The sequence below is a fragment of the Oncorhynchus mykiss genome, chromosome 6 (assembly GCF_013265735.2).
Source record: "Oncorhynchus mykiss isolate Arlee chromosome 6, USDA_OmykA_1.1, whole genome shotgun sequence".
NCBI lineage: Eukaryota > Metazoa > Chordata > Actinopteri > Salmoniformes > Salmonidae > Oncorhynchus > Oncorhynchus mykiss.
In genome coordinates, this window is record NC_048570.1 from 21,744,790 (window position 1) to 21,764,745 (window position 19,956).

The 19,956-nt window shown below is 42.2% G+C and overlaps 1 protein-coding gene across 4 annotated transcripts; it reads right to left on the reverse strand.

Annotated features, from left to right (window-relative positions):
* Nucleotides 1–686: 686 nt before the first annotated feature.
* Nucleotides 687–19,334, reverse strand: LOC110525478 (negative elongation factor B). 4 transcript variants are annotated; one of them, XM_036979607.1, is made up of 14 exons: nt 18,756–19,334; nt 11,299–11,459; nt 11,093–11,192; nt 10,429–10,659; nt 9,785–9,970; nt 9,539–9,651; nt 9,333–9,435; nt 9,143–9,238; nt 8,305–8,447; nt 7,611–7,717; nt 7,381–7,522; nt 7,087–7,195; nt 6,534–6,586; nt 687–1,260 (listed from the first exon to the last, which is right to left on the reverse strand). In XM_036979607.1, exons 1-14 carry the CDS (start codon nt 18,855–18,857, stop codon nt 1,245–1,247), a joined length of 1,662 nt encoding a protein of 553 aa, XP_036835502.1. In that variant the 5' UTR covers nt 18,858–19,334; the 3' UTR covers nt 687–1,244. The 4 variants fall into 4 exon arrangements, with proteins under 4 accessions (XP_036835502.1, XP_021461284.1, XP_021461285.1 ...); XM_021605609.2 differs by lacking the exon at nt 6,534–6,586 and having other exon boundaries at nt 18,756–19,326; XM_021605610.2 differs by lacking the exon at nt 6,534–6,586 and having other exon boundaries at nt 11,299–11,455; nt 18,756–19,325.
* Between the last annotated feature and the right edge of the window lie 622 nt (nt 19,335–19,956).

Genomic DNA, 19,956 nt, shown 5'->3' on the forward strand with positions numbered 1-19,956 from the left:
TCTAGAATGTCATTGTATGCTGTAGCGTTAAGATTTCCCAACACTAGAACTAAGGGGCCTAACCAGAACCAGCCCCTTGTTCCTCCACCACCAAACTTTACAGTTGGCACTATGCTTTCGTGCCTGTAGCGTTCTCCTTGCACCAGCCAAACCCAGATTTTTCCGTAGGACTGCAAGATCGTGAAGAGTGATTCATCACTCCAGAGAACACGATTCCACTGCTCCAGAGTCCAATGGCAGCGAGCTTTACACCACTTCAGCCAACACTTGGCATTAAGCATGGTGATCTTAGGCTTGTGTGAGTCTGCTCGGCCATGGAAACCCATTTCATGAAGCTCCCGACGAACAGTTCTTGTGCTGACGTTGCTTCCAGAGGCAGTTTGGAACTCGGTAGTGAGTGTTGCAACAGAGGGCAGACGTTTTCTTACCGCTTCAGCACTCGGCGGTTCCGTTTCCTTGAACTTATGTGGCCTACCACGACGCGTTTCCACTTCCACAATAACAGCACTTACAGTTGACCAGGGCAGCTCTAGCAGGGCAGAAATTTGATGAACTGACTTGTTGGAAACGTGGCATCCAATGACGGTGCCACACAAAGTCACTGAGCTCTTTAGTAAGGCCATTCTACTGCCAATGTTCGTCTAAGGAGATTGTAGGGGTGTCCACACACACGTCTACATATAGTATAAACTTCTAAATGTATTTATTTAAAGCTTGCGTCACCACTGACACAATACAAACAACAGTACATACACACACATTGACATTCAGTCTTTATAGATCCAGTACATAAGAAAATATACTTACAACAATAATTAAGCAAGACTACGTATTTCTAAAATTAAAAAGTAATAATTCACACTGAAAAACATTGGCAACTGAGTTACATTGTTAAAGCTGGAAAACTGCTTCAAATACGACATCTTAATAAAACAAGTATTAGAAAACAAACTAAATCTTAACCATAGTACTCAGAGGAAATTACATTTAGTCGTTTTTTTTGTGGTTTCATGAGCCAACCTAAATTCAACATGTAATATCAGCATCCTTTTTTCAGACTAATTGGTGTCCTTATTTTGCTGCTCCCTCCCACCTCCTCTCTCAGAGCGATGTTGTTGGAGTGGAAGCTGTAGTGGGCACTTTAACAGGATGGAGCCCCAGGTCCAGGGAGGGGGCTTCGTCTGGCTGGGGAGGACTTTTCTTTTGGGCCTCCAGTTTCTCGGTCAGCTTGGTGTACAGCTCCTTTACCTGGTCACTGCTCTGTGGACACCAGACAAGCACAGAGAACAGAGAATGAAGAATATGGAAATACAGTCGTTATGCCATAGGGCTAGGAGCTTTCCCATGGCCCTGACTATGGGACGTGACTATGTGACCTGAGTAGGAAAAACTATTTTATAAGCCACATGTAATTTTCAGAACAGTAAAACGTAAGGTTACTTGATATAACCCCAGCTCTATGATAATATGAGTGACGAGTCTCACAATGGGTATCGCCTGGGGGTGGAGCCAATCTAGGAAGATCCAAATATAAGTGGCTGTAATACCCTTTCATCTCACTTCTAAGTACAGTTGAAGTCAGAAGTCTACATACACCTTAAAAAAAACAACATGTATTTGGCTAACTCAGTTTTTCACAATTCCTGACATTTAATCCCAGGAAAAAAAATCCCTGTTTTAGGTCAGTTAGGATCACCACTATTTAAAGAATGTGAAATGTCAGAATAATAGTAGAGATAATTATTTATTTCAGCTTTTATTTCTTTCATCGCATTGGGTCAGAAGTTTACATACACTCAATTTGTATTTGTTAGCATTGCCTTTAAATTGTTTAACTTGGGTCAAACATTTCGGGTAGCCTTCCACAAGCCTCCCACAATAAATTGGTTGAATTTTGGCCCATTCCTCCTGACAGAGCTGGTATAACTGAGTCAGGTTTGTAGGCCTCCTTGCTCGCACACGCTTTTTCAGTTCTGCCCACAAATTCAAGGGATTAAGGTCAAGGCGTTGTGATGGCCACTATAATACCTTGAATTTGTTGTCCTTAAACCATTTTGCCACAGGTTTGGCAATATGCTTGGGGTGATTGTTCATTTGGACATTTCTCCAAAAAGTGAGATCTTTGTCCCCATGTGCAGTTGCAAACTGCAGTTTGGCTTTTTTAATGGTGGTTTTGGAGCAGTGGCTTCTTCCTTGCAGAGTGGCCTTTCAGGTAATGTCGATATAGGACTCGTTTTACTGTGGATATAGATACTTTTGTACCCGTTTCCTCCAGCATCTTCACAACGTCCTTTGCTGTTGTTCTGGGATGGATTTGCACTTTTCGCACCAAAGTACGTTCATCTCTAGGAGACAGAACGCGTCTCCTTCCTGAGTGGTATGACGGCTGCGTGGTTCCATGGTGTTTATACTTGCGTACTATTGTCTGTACAAATGAACGTGGTACCTTCAGGTGTTTGGAAATTGCTCCCAAGGATGAACCAGACTTATGGAGGTCTACAATTTTTTTTGAGGTCTTGGCTGATTTCTTTTGATTTTCCCATGACGTCAAGCAAAGAGGCACTGAGTTTCAAGGTGGGCCTTGAAATAAATCCACGGTTCACCTCCAATTGACTCAAATTATGTCAATTAGCCTATCAGAAGCTTCTAAAGTCATGACATCATTTTCTGGAATTTTACAAGCTGTTTAAAGGCACAGTCAACTTAGTGTATGTAAACTTCTGACCCACTGGAATTGTGATAGTGAAATAATCCGGCTAAACAATTGTTGGAAAAATTACTTGTGTCATGCACAAAGTAGATGTCCTAACCGACTAGACAAAACTATAGTTTGTTAACAAGTAATTTGTGGAGTTGTTGAAAAACTAGTTTTAATGACTCCAACATAAGTGTATGTAAACTTCCAACTTAAAATGTACATGTGGTCTTCCTTACACAGAGCGTGAGGGAAACAGAGTCACCTCACTCATAATATCATAGATCGTGGGTTATGTCAAGTAACCTTACGTAGGTAGGCCGTCATTGTAAGTAAGAATTTGTTCTTAACGGACTTACCTAGTTAAATAAATAAAAATGTAGCCAACTCCAGTAGAGCTCCTACTCTCTCCGAAGCCAAGTCTAGACAGGATCAACCCTCAGAAGTCCTGACAGTAAGCACCGTATGCTCTAATGAGGGCACAGTGATGTCCAGTTGGTATGGGGGGGGGGTAGCCCTGCATTACAGACCTCTTGAACAGAGACGCTTTTGAACAATGCCCGTGACACAGCCATATGTCTGTTGGAGTGAGCACTCAGGCCCTTCGGAGGTTGTAAACCCTTGCTGTTATATGCCAGTAAAATAGCCTCCATCATCCGATGGGATAAACACTTGCGAGAAGTAAGAGTAACTCTGGAATTGAGCAAAGAAAGGGAAGGATCTGTTTCTGATCACACCGTCTATCAAACACACCGCACTTCTTGTTGTTGTGTTGAAGGGGCTGTAATGCTCTGTAGTTTCCACGACTTTCAGCGGCAGGCCTGTCGCATTAAGATTCATCCTCTCATGGGCCAGGACTAAAGAGACCCAATGTTCGGATTGCGATGGAAAATCATTCTGTTCACTTGGGTCAGCAGATTGCGTACCGGAGTTGCCAGGGTTGGTCGAACAGGAGTGACAGATCTGCTAACCATAGCCGTCCTGGCCAGAAAAGGGCTATCAGGATGAGAGACCACTGCTGTTCTGACTCTGGAGAGAATCAGACAGAGGGGGGAAATGCGTAAAGCTGTACTCTTGGCCATGGGTGTGCCAGCGCGTCTACCCCTAGCAGCGCATCATTGCTTGTCATTGAAAAGAACAGCAGGTAGTGTGTGTTTTTGTGTGATGCGATCTACAGACGCCTGTCCTAATTTCTCCCATATTCTGGCCAATATGTGGGGATGGATTCCCTCTGGACAACAAGTCCGCTCCTTTGATCATTGGGCATGGGTCGCGCCTGGGGCATGGGTCGTGCCTGGGGCGTAACAAATGGCGATATGCGCTGCTCCACAACAGGAGTTTGTGTGGGAGGCGCAGGGATTGGGTGCCACCCTGGAGGTTGATGTATGCCACTGTAGTTCTATTGTCCTTTCTGATTAGGACGTGACAATTCCGGAGAAAAGGCAGAAAGGGCTTTAGGGCCAGAAGTAGAGGTCGACCGATTATGATCTTTCAACGCCGATATTGATTAAATCGGCCGATTTATTTATATATATAAATATATATATATTTGTAGTAATGACAACTACAACAATACTGAATGAACAATGAACACTTATTTGAACTTAATATAATACAAATAAAATCTATTTAGTCTCAAATAAATAATGAAACATGTTCAATTTGGTTTAAATAACACAAAAACAGTGTTGGAGAAGAAAGTAAAACTGCAATATGTGCCATCTAAAAAAAGCTAACGTTTAAGTTCCTTGCTCAGAACATGAGAACAAATGAAAGCTGGTGGTTCAATATTCCCAGTTCTTCAATATTCCCAGTTAATACGTTTTAGGTTGTAGTTATTATAGGAATTATGAAGCGCCAACTATTTCTCTCCATACCATTTGTATTTCATATACCTTTGACTATTGGATGTTCTTATAGGCACTTTAGTATTGCCAGCCTAATCTCAGGAGTTGATAGGCTTGAAGTCATAAACAGCGCTGTGCCTCAAGCTTTGCTAAGAGTTGCTCGCAAACGCGGTAAAGTGCTGTTTGAATGAATGCTTACGAGCCTGCTGCTGCCTACCACCGCTCAGTCAGACTGCTTTATCAAATCATAGACTTTATTATAATAAACACAGAAATAAGAGCCTTAGGTCATTAATATGGTTAAATCCGGAAACTATCATTTAAAAATGTACATATATTTTTTATTTCAGTTAAATACGTAACCGTTCAGGTGGCAACCCTAAGTCTAAATATTGCTGTTACATTGCACAACCTTCAATGTTGTGTCATAATTATGTAAACTTCTCACAAAGAGCCAGGCAGCCCAAACTGTTGCATATACCCTAACTCTGCTTGTACTGAACACAAAAGAAGTAACACAATTTCACTAGTTAATATTGCCTCCAAACATGAATTTAGTTTAAGTAAATATGCAGGTTTAAAAAATATACTTCTGTGTATTTGTTTTAAGAAAGGCATTCATGTTTATGGTTAGGTACATTTGTGCAATGATTGTGCTTTTTTCGCGAATGCGCTTTTGTTAAACCATCCCCCGTTTGGCGAAGTTGAAGTAGGCTGTGATTCGATGATAAATTAACATGCACTGCATTGATTATATGCAAAGCATGACAAGCTTGTTAACCTAGTAATATCATCAATCATGTGTAGTTAACTCGTGATTATGTGAAGATTGATTGTTTTTTTATAAGATATGTTTAATGCTAACTAGCAACTTACCATGGCTCCTTGGCAGCCACAAGGTCCTTTTCCACACTTGTGGAAATAGGCATCCTGCAAATCAACTGTAATGAACCAATAGCCTTGACGAATGAAGAGAGACCACACGTTTCGCCTAACATTATAGAACGTGGACTTTCTCAGATAGCTGATGAGGATCCGTAGGTCCAATATGGGGTGCTGCCCTACCCTTCTTGGAAACCAGGAAGTAACAAGAGTTGAAACTGCTCTGGGCTTCTGCTGCTGCTCCTACTCTGATCTTCCTTTTACTCAACAGAGTGGAGATCTCCTGCTCTAGTATTTGAGTCGCCAGTCACTACAGAAACCAACATTCTGTTCTAAGTTTGGCGGTTCTCTGGTGAACTGAAGTCGGAAGCCTCTCATAACCATGGATAGAACCCAGGGATGGAAGTGTAGCAAGTGGGTCACTGCCGTAGCACCCTGTGGTCCTCTTTTGGTTATGTGTTCTGTGCTCCTGGCGAAATGCTTTGGTGCAACAGTGGTATTTTTATTTGAAAAGGCAATAAAATGCACACAATCTGGGACAGTGCTTTGTGGCAACTGAAATCTTGTCTTCTGGCCTCTGACTCAACCAACAAGGGTGTTGAGGTGAACACTACGGTATGGAGGACACTCCGGGGGAGAGTGGTCTGCTCCATCTTTTCTGTGCTTTGATATAAAAAAGATCGGCCGCTGCACTGGGAACGCGCTCTGGTGGAGCAGAGTGCCCCTCCTGCAGTCTTCAGCCCGGGAGGGGGCAGGGCCGAACATCGTGTGAACCATGCACTGCTCCCCTCTGCTGCTGGGGAGGGACCCCTAGGACCGTCTTCCCCCCCTTTCCTCCAGGGGAATCGTTGGGGCGGGACCTTGAAACATCTACAGCGAATGACCGCTCGGTCTCCTGTAGCTCTCCTTGACAGGCCATCAGTGAGCGGTAACGTACAGTGCCCTAACAGAGCATGCTGCGGACACATACGCCATCTGGAGGATGCTAAGCGGGCGAAGGCTAGCTGTGAGCCTCAAACCTGAGTCGTTTTTGTTGTGAGCTCAATCCTCTCGACGAGAAGCTACTGTCTTATGCTTGGCGGCGGAGTCCTTCATTTTTTCCTGCTAACCTGTTCACAGGTGACAGAGGTCCAAGTCGATCGTTAGGAGAGTCGTAGAGGATCTACATCAATTCCGTGAGGAAGACGAAAGAAGTGAGATGAGAGCGCATTACGGCCACTTATATGGGAAGTGTCTACAACAATCATGTTGTGTGATTGGATCTTCCTAGACTGGCTCCGCCCCCACCTAGTGTGAGCGACAGAAAAAAAAAATGTACATAACCCCAATCATTGATCTTATGTGGTTAATATTACGTTTTCATGGGGAAAATGCATGATTACACCATTAGTTATTTAGGTGTTTCAATTAAAGATGAAAGGTTTTGTATAATTTATGCCAGTAATTTTGAAAGCAGTGCTCATGAGCCAAAACGGATCTCTGAAAACTGTGCACAATTGTTTACATCATCATTCATTTAGTATGATATCATGCAAATAAAACATGTAATAATCCTGCAATCCCGAATTGCAATTTATACAATGTGTTACGAATTTGTAAGTGCTCAAGATCCTGTTCAATCTCCTTTGGAACCTATTTCATGCAATATGGCAGTTTGCCCACCTGTTTTGAGGGTTCCAGGGTTTTCACTAAGGTCTCCACACAAGATGGCAGCACTTTCTGGTGAAGGTGAAGCAACAGGCGTAGGTTGTGTCTGTGGACATTGTCTTTACTGGAATACACATAAAAATATGTCAGGGTGTAATGTGAGATAAAGGTAAAATATATGACCATTAGTACAGGAAGTACAGTACTCTACCTCAATTTCACACATTTCATAAATGTTTAGTAACATTTCCATTCATTTCAAATGCAATACTTGCAGTAATCTCCTGTATGTCCCAGGAAAAGACAGACCTGGAGAAAGAGTTGAGGAGGAAGCCATCAAACACAGCAGAGCAGAACTCTTCAGTCCCAAACTCATCAGAGAGCAAGGTGAGGTGTGCTGTCAGGAGGTGCAGGAAGATGTCCCCAAAGGCCATGTCATTGTAGGTCTCCACTGCAGTTACATGATAGAGACAAAACAATGGTGAGAGCCAGGTTAACAACAATATATTAACCTGTGGCAAAACAAGTGCAGAACCTACCCAATGCGGGAAGTAACCTTTGTAAGGCATTCTTGTTCCTCTGCTTGGCAATGTGGAGTGCGTAGTACAGACCCATCTCACAAGCCACCCTGTTCTCCTGCAGGTACCTAGGGCAGGGGAGAACTTACTTTAATCAAAGAGGGTCCTCATTCAGACCTCTGTTCAAATACATGTGTATTTAAACATGTTATTTAAATACTTATTTTCTGTGTATTTGAGTATTTTCAAGTGATTTATATAATTATTTTTGAAAATACTTCAATACATAGCCTACTATTTGAAAGTATTTTAAATACGTATTTCAAATACTATTTTTAAATACCTGAGTTAAATGCATGGTATTTGATTCAGTGTATTTGATTATTTTCCAAAACTTTCAAAGTGCATTTCCAAATACATTCCAATATTCAACTACTTGTCTTTACTTAGTTCCAAATATCTTTGAAAGTAATTTAAATGCCCTACATAGTATTGGAACCAAGGTCTGTCCTCATTAAACATATAGCAGGTTCATGTACACTGTTAATAACACTGATTATTTCAATGTATATTTTAGAATATCAATACTACTTGTTTTACATGATAATGTTCTTAATGTCAACACACATATACAAAATTGAATTACAGGCATGCCACGTCTACCAAAGTAACAGTATGTCCTTTCCCCAGTGTGACATCCCATCCCAGTAACTACTTGTTGAAGTTATCAGGCAGGGCTGTAGGGTAGGAGAGGGAGGTCTTCTCCTCACTAGGGAGTTTCTGCTCTACAGTGAAGGTATAGTCGTCCACAAGTACTGACAACATGGCTGGGAGAAAACGGGTCACAACTTCCAGTTCCTGAGAGGGAAAGAATCAAATATGATGAGTCTCTGCCCTGGCTGGTTATGTCACATCTACGCCATCTAGCTGTAGTTCATTGTATTATTTTATTTTATTTTATTTTACCCCTTTTTCTCCCCAATTTTGTGGTATCCAATTGGTAGTTAGTTGTCTCATCGCTGCAACTCCCGTACGGACTCGGGAGAGGCGAATGTCGAGAGCCGTGCGTCCTCCAAAACACAACCCAACCAAGCCGCACTACTTCTTGACACAATGCCCATTTAACCCGGAAGCCAGCCACACCAATGTGTCGGAGGAAACACTGTACACCTGGCGACCGTGTCAGCGTGCACTGCGCCTGCCACAGGAGTCACTAGTTTGCGATGGGACAAGGACATCCCTGGCGGCCAAACCCTCCCCTAACCCGGACGACGCTGGGCCAATTGTGCGCCGCCCCATTGGTCTCCCGGTCGCGGCCGGCTGCGACAGAGCCTGGACTCGACTCTCTAGTGGCACAGCTAGCACTGCCTTAGACCACTGCGCCACTCGGGAGGACCTAGCTGTAGTTCATTGTAAAGAGGTTGTTTTCCTGCTCTGCACAACAAACTATTGTTGCTGTGCAGCTCATAAGTAATGTAATACAGACAGGTAAACTCACTGAACAAAAATAAGTGATTATAAAATAATACTAATAGAAAGAAATGACTGCATACCAATCGAGGCTCTTTAAAGACCTGGCTGTCAATCATATCCCAAGCACCTTGTCCAAGAGACAGCATTCTGAGTAACAGCATCAGGTCTGGACTGTCCTGTTCATTCACACAGAAACATCTATTTAGTAGTGGCAATAGGTCTCCACATAGCATCGACAGAGGCCACGAATGACAACATTGAATGTCTTACTCTGGGTAGAGCATCCTGGCTTAGCAATTCTTGCAGGTTTCGGACCGTACTCAAAACCAGGGTGTTACTGGAAAATGGGTCACACAGTATCATGGACAGGTCCCTGGAAAGCAAGACCATTAACATTTTTGTCACATCTTTTTATTAATCCTAAAATGGTGCAATAAGACATATTCAATCACATTTCCCCATTCTTTTTCTCTCACCCAAGTACTTTCTCCTGTCCTTTCTTCACTCCATCCAGAAAACCTTGCAACTCCCGGGCTCGCTTGGCATCCACAAACTTCTCACGGATACAGGCATCTAAGCACCAGGTGAACTGCCAAGATATAGACGTACAGCACTCTGCACAAGCATCCAGAACATTCGCCAACTTATTTGCATATATTTGAAATCAATACTACTCCTGTTTGCTTACAGAAGACATGCTGTACACATGAGTTAGGCCATACCTTGTGGCAGGAGTCTACTGAGCAGATCTCACTGATGTCCAGGTCATGGAGGGACATGAGCAACTCTGCACGCAAGGTGCAGTAGTGGACATTACGAGTACGCAGGAAAAGTGTTCGCAAAAACTGGAGCACCATGTCATATAGTTTCACATTCTTCCCAATCATCTGGGTCAGTTTCAAGACTACCTAAAACAGAAAAAGGGTTAGTCTCAAGCACACCCAACTCTCTCTTGAATTTAAAGACTAACAAATGGTTGACTGAGGAAAAAAACTATGGACTCTTGTTATTAGGGCCGGGATGATACTAGTTAGTTTCATGGCAAGGAAACAAAACTTTAAGCACATTTAACTTATTTAGGAAAACAATCTTAAACAATCAGTTATGCTGTCATCCAGTCAATTATTTTCCAAGCTATAGCATGCAATATTTTACATACAGCAGGTTTTTAAAGAACCAAAGATTTTGGTCTTCGTTGTGTTTTCATTTTGGCCATAAAAATAATAGTGATACTGGTATCATCACAGCCCTACTTGTTATAATGGGTTCACGGCCCTAATCATAACAAATGCTTATTGGAATGTGAACAGAATCTATTGGGAGTGAAAAAGTAATGAAAAGGTCCAAATGTACTGGGGTGGCTCACCTCTCCTTGGCGTCTTGCTTTAGGGGAGGGGCTGAAGAAGTTGTGCAGAATAGAGAGATCGCTGCTGAAAAGTGCTGCCTCCTTTGCCACGATATACTGCTTGAGCAAGGGCGAGACCTCATCTCCGAAGAGAGCCTGGTTTTCCTGCCAGATCTGCCTCTTCACCTCAACAGCACAGACCTTATACAGTTCCTTATCAGCCATCACAAGCTTCAGCTTTTTCTCTGGTACCTGTTCATAGGAAAATAAACACTCAATCAGAACATTTCAAACACTGAGCTGTGGTAGAGATCAAGGTGCTTTGGAGAAAGAATCATGGATAACTAGTCACTTCTTATGGCTAATGTGATTTGCAAAGAACTATAAATTGAAAAAGAAGTGCATTCACTTAAAGCTAGAATCATTCAAATTGGTGAAACTGCTACATCCGTTTGGAATATTAAAACAAAGAAGTTACTGCAAGCAACAAACACTTTTCCCCCCCCGCCTCGGACATCATTGCACAGGAGACTGAACAGCGGAGTACGTACCTGTCTTTACCATGCTGCCGGAGGCTCCTCTCCTCTATTCCAACAACAAAACTATAACAAAGGAGCTGGGGAGAACAGTGGAGCTGTTTCCCCTAATGCAGATTGGATTTGAAGGTGGGAAGACCGAGACTTGCCTTTGGAAGATGCTTCAGCACCTGCATGACCACTGGCTGAATGGAAGGCATCTTCACCAGCGGAAAGCTCTTCTCCAGCAGCTCTTTAAGTTTACCATAACTGTAGAGGGAGCAGGAATACCCAGAAACTCAATGCCTAAAATACATGTACAATGGTTGATGACTTCTCTATGAAGACCTGCTGTTTACTAGCATAGATGTCGCACCGGTCCTCATCCTTGCCCTCCGCGATAGTAGCGACTCGCTCCATCAACTTGTCACGAAGCTCGTCAAAGACAGACTGGTGAAACTCCAACCGAGGAGTTCCATGAAGGTCCAGGAAGGGAAGAGCTGATTGAAGAGTTGGTAACAAAATGCCATTTTCTGTCTGCAAAACAACACAGCCCAGACAGACCAAAAACAGACTGATGAAGGTGAGATAATAATCAATGCACTGACATGGTGGTGTTACACATTTGATAATCATTGCAGGGATAATTGTGTAATCTAACATTACTCATGGAGCCTGCTTACCAGGGTTGGGTGGGTTACTTTCTAAATGTAATCTGTTAGTTACTATTCACCTGTCTAGAAATATAATAAATAACAGAATTTTGGGATTACCCAAACTCCATACCAATCTAATTACTTTCAGATTACCTTTGCCTTAAGAGCCATTAGAAAAAGACAAAAGGATCCATGAGTCTAAATAGTGGTCTCGGACTTGTGGATCAGACTTGCTCAAGTGGAACGAACTTAAAAAACGTGTGCCTTTTTTCATGCTGAATTGAAAAACATTCAGGAAAACAGAAAAGGTATTTTCTTCACAAACATCCTTCCTGGATTTAAAAGTAATACAAAAAGTAATGATTACAATCATTTAGCTGGTAACAAATTATTACAGTTTAAAAAAAATGTGTAATCATTACATGTACTAGATGGTGAGCTGAAGCAAGCCATTTGCTTTAGTTTTGAAATGATCAATCTATGTCAAGAGGAGCTGGTTTTTAGATAGTGTATGTTCCTTCTGAATACATTTCCATTTGTTGGCCATGTCAATTATTGCACATTTGTTCTAAATACTTTTATGTTCACTAGCTGGACAGCCAAATGCTGTCGACTACTAAACTGTAAACCAATCAAAACTTGTTCACTATCCAGATACCATCTCTGCTGATCACATCTGCCAATCACATTCTCTGTATCTAAGGTACTAAACACAGCTGGTAACAGCTCGAGAGAGAGTCTTTATTTATTGTAATCTAACTATTTAGCTGTAAAATGACTCCCAACTTAAAATGCATTAGCCTTAGTAATGCAGCTAGCTTGTTAGTTAGCTAGCTAGGTACAACAAGTAGATCAGTTGCTAGTTAGCAGGAGCAGGTAGCTTTAAAATCACTAGCTATATCATTCCAGGACAAGGAGTGTTTTAGCTATCAATTTAATACAAGTAATAATTTCAGACAAAAAAACGAATCTATAGGTTAAGTAGTGTAAAGGGAATACAGTCATCAAGGCAGGACCCACTAATTTCATTCATACTGACAAATAAGAAATGCCACATTATCCCTGTCGATAGCTAGAGTAAGATGATTGGAGAGCAACCTGACTCAGACTGCTAGGATGTTCATTTTCTAGCTCACAAACTACATTCCTTTGTCGTGATCATTTATTTTACTCATATGTGGCCTGAGCACACAAATGATCCTAGATAGAAGGGAGAATACTGAAGCATGCGTTGATGACAGTTCTACAGTCTCCAAAGGCCCGGGCTTTTGGCATAGATGGTAAAGCTCTCATTTCTGGACTGTAATATTGTAAGATTGTGCCCGCCACAACACGTGACATATACAGCGCATTTGGAAAGTATTCAGACCCCTTGACTTTTTCCATATTTTGGTGTATTACAGCCTTATTCTAAAATGGATTAAATTGTATTTGTTCCTCATCAATCTACACACAATACCCCATAATGACAAAGCAAAAACATAAGTATTAAGTCCCTTTACTCAGAACTTTGTTGAAGCACCATTGACATCGATTACAACCTTGAGTCTTCTTGGGTATGACGCTACAAGCTTGGCACACCTGTATTTGGGTAGTTTCTCACATTCTTCTCTGCAGATCCTCTAAAGCTCTGTCAGGTTGGATGGGGAGCGTTGCTGCACAGCTATTTTCAGGTCTCCCAGAAATGTACGCTCGGGTTCAAGTCCGGGCTCTCGTTGGGCCACTCAAGGACATTCAGAGACTTGACCCGAAGCCACTACGGCATTGTCTTGGCTGTATGCGTAGGATCGTTGTCCTGTTGGAAGGTGAACCTTTACCTCAGTTTGAGGACCTGAGCAGGTTTTCATCAAAGATCTCTATGCTTTGCACAGTTCATCTTTGCTTTGATCCTGACTAGTCTCCCAGTCCCTGCCGCTGAAAGACATCCTCACAGCATGATGCTGCCACCACCACCATGGGGATGGTGCCAGGTTTCCTCCAGACGCTTGGCATTCGGGGCAAAGAGTTCCATCATGGCATCTTGTTTCTCATGGTCAGAGTATTTAGGTGTCTTTTGACAAACTCCAAGCGGGATGTCATGTGCCTTTTACAGTGGAGTGGCCACTACCATGCTGCAGAGATGGTTGTCTTTCTGGAAGGTTCTCCAATCTCCACAGAGGAACTCTGGAGCTCTGTCAGAGTGACCATCGGTTTCTTGGTCACCTCCCTGACCAAGGCCCGTCTTCCCCGATTGCTCAGTTTGGCCGGGCGTCAATTTCTAGCAAGAGTCTTGGTGGTTCCAAACTTCTTCCATTTAATAATGACAGAGGCCACTGTGTTCTTGGGGACCTTCAAAGCTGCAGAAATGTTTTGGTACCCTTCCCCAGATCTGTGCTTCGACACAATCCTGTCTCGGAACTCAGACAACTACAGACAATTCCTTCGACCTCATGGCTTGGTTTTTGCTCTGACATGCACTGTCAACTGTGGGACCTTATATAGATAGGTGTGTGCCTTTCCAAATCATGTCCAATCAATTTAATTTACCACAGGTGGACTCCAATTAAGTTGTAGAAACATCAAGGATGATCAACGGAAACAGGGTGCACCTGAGCTCATTCGACTCTCATAGCAAATGGTCTAAACATTTCAAAAAGCCTGTTTTTGCTTTGTCATTATAGGGTAGTGTGTATAGGTTGCTGAGGATTTGATTTTAAATCCATTTTGCAATAAGGCTGTAAAGAATATGGAAAAAGTCAAGGGGTCTGTGTAGTTTCCAAAGTATGGTTGGTTACACTATATTTAGATCATTCAAATACTGCCTGAGACACCTTTGCTATTTGTCTCTGTACTCAATAAATGGTGAAACACTATTTGGGATTGTGTTCGAATGCATATGCATGAAATGTACATTATGGAAACATGCCTCACACCCAGTCATAGTTACTAGAATAATAAATAATTGTTAATAACCTTCTAAAAATGTATGGTGCCAAAGTTACTAACCACCTAAATATACTCACATTCACTGAACATTTAGTATTTGCAACTCAAACAATTTCCCAAATGCTTTTTCTATAATCCTACCGACCCTTTATCATTCTCCATATCTTACATTCCAATGCATCCAACATTATGCATACCCACTATGGGATTGGGCAGCTGCTATTTGACAACTGATCTAGTTTAGAAATCAAACTCTGATTATATTATTGCAAGGCACATTGTACAGCTGTTTTTAGAGAGGATTGTATTTCAAGGTATGTCATGTGTGTAGGCTGTGTCATATGTATTGGTTAATACGCATATGCAGCTGTCATTTTTAAACCTTTATTCTAGCATACATGACACACACATCTTTCCATCGACATTTTATTTGAGTTTCTATGCAAATTATATGATTGAATGTTTCTTTAAGCCTGCAGCTAAACTCAGCAAAAAAATAAGCGTCCTCAATGTCAACTGCGTTTATTTTCAGCAAACTTAACTTGTAAATATTTGTATGAACATAACAAGATTCAACAACAGACATAAACTGAACAAATTCCACAGACATGTGACTAACAGAAATGGAATAATGTGTCCCTGAACAAAGGGGGGGGGGGGGGGGGGGGGGGGATCAAAATCAAAAGTAACATTCAGTATCTGGTGTGGCCACCAGCTGCATTAAGCACTGCAGTGCATCTCCTCCTCATGGACTGCATCAGATTTGCCAGTTCTTGCTGTGAGATGTTACCACACTCTTCCACCAATGCACCTGCAAGTTCCCAGACATTTCTGGGGGGGAATGGAGCTAGCCCTCACCCTCCAATCCAACAGGTCCCAGACGTGCTCAATGGGATTTAAATCTGGGCTCTTCGCTGGCCATGGCAGAACACAGACATTCCTGTCTTGCAGGAAATCACGCACAGAACGAGCAGTATGGCTGGTGGCATTGTCATGCTGGGGGTTCATGTCAGGATGAGCCTGCAGGAAGGGTACCACATGAGGGAGGAGGATGTCTTCCCTGTAACGCACAGCTTTGAGATTGCAGGCAATGACAACAAACGCCGTCTGATGATGCTGTAACACACCGCTCCAGACCATGGCAGACCTTCCACCTCCAAAATCGATCCCGCTCCAGAGTACAGGCCTCGGTGTAACGCTCATTCATTCGACAATAAACACGAATCCGACAATCACCCCTGGTGAGACAAAACCGCGACTCGTCAGTGATGAGCACTTTTTGCCAGTCCTGTCTGGTCCAGCGACGGTGGTTTTGTGCACATAGGCAACATCGTTGCCGGTGATGTCTGGTGAGGACCTGCCATACATCAGTCTGAGCACTGATGGAGGGATTGTGCGTTCCTGGTGTAACTCGGGCAGTTGTTGTTGCCATCCTGTACCTGTCCCGCAGGTGTGATGTTCAGATGTACCAATCCTGTGCAGGTGTTGTTACACGTGGTCTGCCACTGCGAGGCCGATCAGCTGTCCTTCCTGTAGCGCTGTCTTAGGCGTCTCACAGTAGGCGTCTCAATGGCCACATCTGCAGTCCTCATGCGTCCTTGCAGCATGCCTAAGGCACATTCACGCAGATTAGCAGGGACCCTGGGCATCTTTCTTTTCATCAGTAGAAAGGCCTGTTTAGTGTCATAAGTTTTCATAACTGCGACCTTAATTGCCTACCGTCTAAGCTGTTAGTGTCTTAACGTACGTTCCACAGGTGCATGTTCAATCATATTTATGGTTCATTTAACAAGCATGGGAAACAGTATTTAATCCCTTTACAATGAAGATCTGTGAAGTTACTTGGATTTTTACGAATTATCTTTGAAAGACAGGGTCCTGAAAAAGGGACATTCCTTTTTTTGCTGAGTTTAGTTAAATGAAATGAGACAATCGTGCCAAAACATTGAAATTAAATTCACTGACAGAGATAGCTAATGAAACACTAGCTTCCTGAACAGGTACATTGACAATATTAGCTGGCTAGGCAACTGTAACATTGGCTTGCTTTCAATAAATTGGCAAAATGGTCACCGGAGTTACCTCTTCATATGATCAAGACCTATACGTTGTATCAAACAAAAAAAATCTTTGGAAATAACAGAAAACATAGCATCATTAACGCGCCTGACATATCTTCTTTAGTAGGACCATTATTGTTCTAGTGAAGGAGGAGCAATACTTTTTGATGACATTATGAAGAATGAATCAAAACAGGCCTGGCTGCGCTTCGGGCTGTTGCACACACAAAGACAGAACTAGCATGCATACATGACACACAGCATAAAATAATGCACTGTTTACCAACTTATGGTAGCCAACACACTATAACCAATATTGACAAATACAGTGTCACATCAAAGGTGACAGGCTTATGGTGCTGAAAGGACAGCAACCGTAATACCTTTGCACTCCATGGCTCTGAAGGAGACCATTTTGGTCAAACACAGACACTACTGATAGACAGGAGACAGCAGTCACACACAGAATCAAATAATGTTAAAGAATAGGCAGCACCTTCACTCCATTAGGCCCCATGAAATCATACCAATACGAAAGCACAACCACTTCATGTGCAAAATGAAATTAACAAACCAGCTATTCCTTCCCATTGCAAATATATTTTATAGCTTTCATCACACTAACCAGTGATTTAAAGTTTAAATGTAACAACGTTTCTCAGTCATTCTTTTCAAAGAGATAGCTAACAGCAAGTGAGCTGTAACAAAAAACAGTGCTACGAACCAGATGATGATAATTTGTAAACAAAGTTTGAAAGTCAATCTTGAAAAGGGTGATGCTAACAAACATCTACCCTTAAAGTTGATAACAGCTGCTGCAGCCGCAATTTTCACACTACTACAACACCTGCTAGCTAACATTACTAGCGTTAACATGGAAAAACTACTGCTTTGCAACACTGATTATTTTCTCTTGCTCTCCACAAACCCCAGGTGCCTTATTTAGATTATAAACGGTTCACCAACATAATTTGAGCAGTACAAATACAAGTTGTGTCCTACCCGTGGTATACGGTCTGACATACCACAGATTTCAGCCAATCACAACATCTGCATTGAGCTAAAGGGTAGAGCAGCCGCTTTCAAGGAGCGCGACTAACGCGGAAGCTTCTAAGAAACCCCGCTATGCCCTCCGGCGAACCATCAAACAGGGTCAATACAGGACTACGATCGAATCGTACTACACCGGCTCCGATGCTCGTCGGATTCCATTGCAAAACGTTGTGATGGACTCTCCTGGGGTGCATTCTTTGAACCAATTCTGTTGCTAAACGTTTTGCAACAGGAACAGTTTACTCCAAATGCTCTTCAACATCATATAAAAGCTGTTGTGTTCTTAAACGGAAGTAGTGGTTATTTTTAAATTGTATGGATTCCACGTGTTGCCATTCCAATCTGAGTAATCTGTGAAGTGTTCGGCACAAATTGCACATCTCAATTATCGATTCTTCCCTGCTCTAAAGTGGAGAAGTCTGCAGGGTTCTTTCTTCCAGACGCTGTTGCAAAACGTGTCTTATACAGAAGCAAATGGAACGGGGACCTAACTGAATTTGTCCAATTGAAACTCCGTTTGGTTGTTAAATTGTAAACGGTTTCCGTAATGAATACACAACGGAACCCAACAGCGTTAGGATTAAACGCTTCAGAATCGGTGTAATGAGTACACCACTGGTTTTCGTTGCAAAACGTTTTCCGTTTGAAATACACGACTTTAGAGCACTTGGCCGTCATTGTAAATAAGAATTTGTTCTTAACCGACTAGTTAAATAAAGGCTCGGGTCCACGCGCATGTGCACTCATATTTTGGAGAAATTAGAAGGCGCGAATAGAAATAATTGTTCTAAATAACTCCAGCAGCGTGTTTACTTTGGAAATTATGTTACCTACGTTTACTGAAGCCATTCCCAAACAAAATTCCCCCAGTGGGGTGATTTAATGAACGATTAATTCAGGGCGACCGTGGAAGCGCTGCCGAACGATGCCCTGTGTCATTGCTAGCTAACATTAACTGACTAGCTAACGTTATTTGAATGACCTACGTTGACTAACCACTAACTTAACGGATATTTATAGTAACCAATGTGCACAATACATAGTTTGAACCACTGTACTGTCGATACGCTAGTATCAACATGCTTTTAGTCCTGTTTTATCTAGCAGTTAGCTTGCTAGCTAACTTCAGGTTAGCTTACCTGAAACTGGTCAATGGCTTTCAGAGGCTCTGTGCAGTTGGTCAGTGTTTCTTTTAGATCCTCGCCATTAGATATCCCAAGCTCAGGCAGGCCCGCAAACATTTTGTGTGTACAATAGAACTAGCTATATTAATCAAATAAACACAGGGCTAATAATACAATACGTTCATGAATTAATGACTACAAGTTCTCAACTTTGGTTCTTCTTGGCAAACCAAAGATTATGAATAAATAAAGATTACCACCCGAAAAAGCCCGTTCCGGTCTACATAACTGAGTGTGTATCCCATAGAAGCTGGGTCTGGTCTACTTAGGGTGCATTCGTAAATTGTCTCCAGTGTGTCAGAGTGCGCCGCTCTGGGGTCGTTTGTAAATTCGGATCGCTGTTAAATTATCAGTTTAGAGCGCACACTGGAAGCTCTGACCGAGGAGAAGGGTTGATCCGAGAGTTCTGACATCACAACGGCAATCAAACACCCAAGCTCACTGGCTAAAGTTGGCAAGCTTGCTAGCTACTTCCAGACAAACAAGGGAACACCTCACTGACCATGTTACTCGCCCAAGCAGAGTTGGCTTGGCTGTTTTCATGTTATATATCAAATGTTATTTCTCACATGCGCCGAATACAACAGTGAAAGGCTTACTTATACAAGCCCTTAACCAACAATGCATTTTAAGAAAATGCACCAAAAAAGTAAGAGATAAGAATAACGAATTAAAGAGCAGCAGTTAATAACAATAGCGGCGCTATATACAGTGCCTTGCGAAAGTATTCGGCACCCTTGAACTTTGCGACCTTTTGCCACATTTCAGGCTTCAAACATAAACATATAAAACTGTATTTTTTTGTGAAGAATCAACAACAAGTGGGACACAATCATGAAGTGGAACGACATTTATTGGATATTTCAAACTTTTTTAACAAATCAAAAACTGAAAAATTGGGCGTGCAAAACTATTCAGCCCCTTTACTTTCAGTGCAGCAAACTCTCTCCAGAAGTTCAGTGAGGATCTCTGAATGATCCAATGTTGACCTAAATGACTAATGATGATAAATACAATCCACCTGTGTGTAATCAAGTCTCCGTATAAATGCACCTGCACTGTGATAGTTTCAGAGGTCCGTTAAAAGCGCAGAGAGCATCATGAAGAACAAGGAACACACCAGGCAGGTCCGAGATACTGTTGTGAAGAAGTTTAA

Excerpts from the sequence above, each read along its gene's own strand:
- LOC110525478 (XM_021605609.2), bottom strand. The coding sequence starts at position 18,857 with ATGTTTGCGGGCCTGCCTGAGCTTGGGATATCTAATGGCGAGGATCTA. Across the intron at positions 11,460-18,755 it reads AAGCCATTGACCAGTTTCAG|ACAGAAAATGGCATTTTGTT; the intron begins GTAAGCTAACCT and ends GTTGTTTTGCAG. Across the intron at positions 10,660-11,092 it reads TGCTGAAGCATCTTCCAAAG|GTACCAGAGAAAAAGCTGAA; the intron begins GCAAGTCTCGGT and ends TCCTATGAACAG.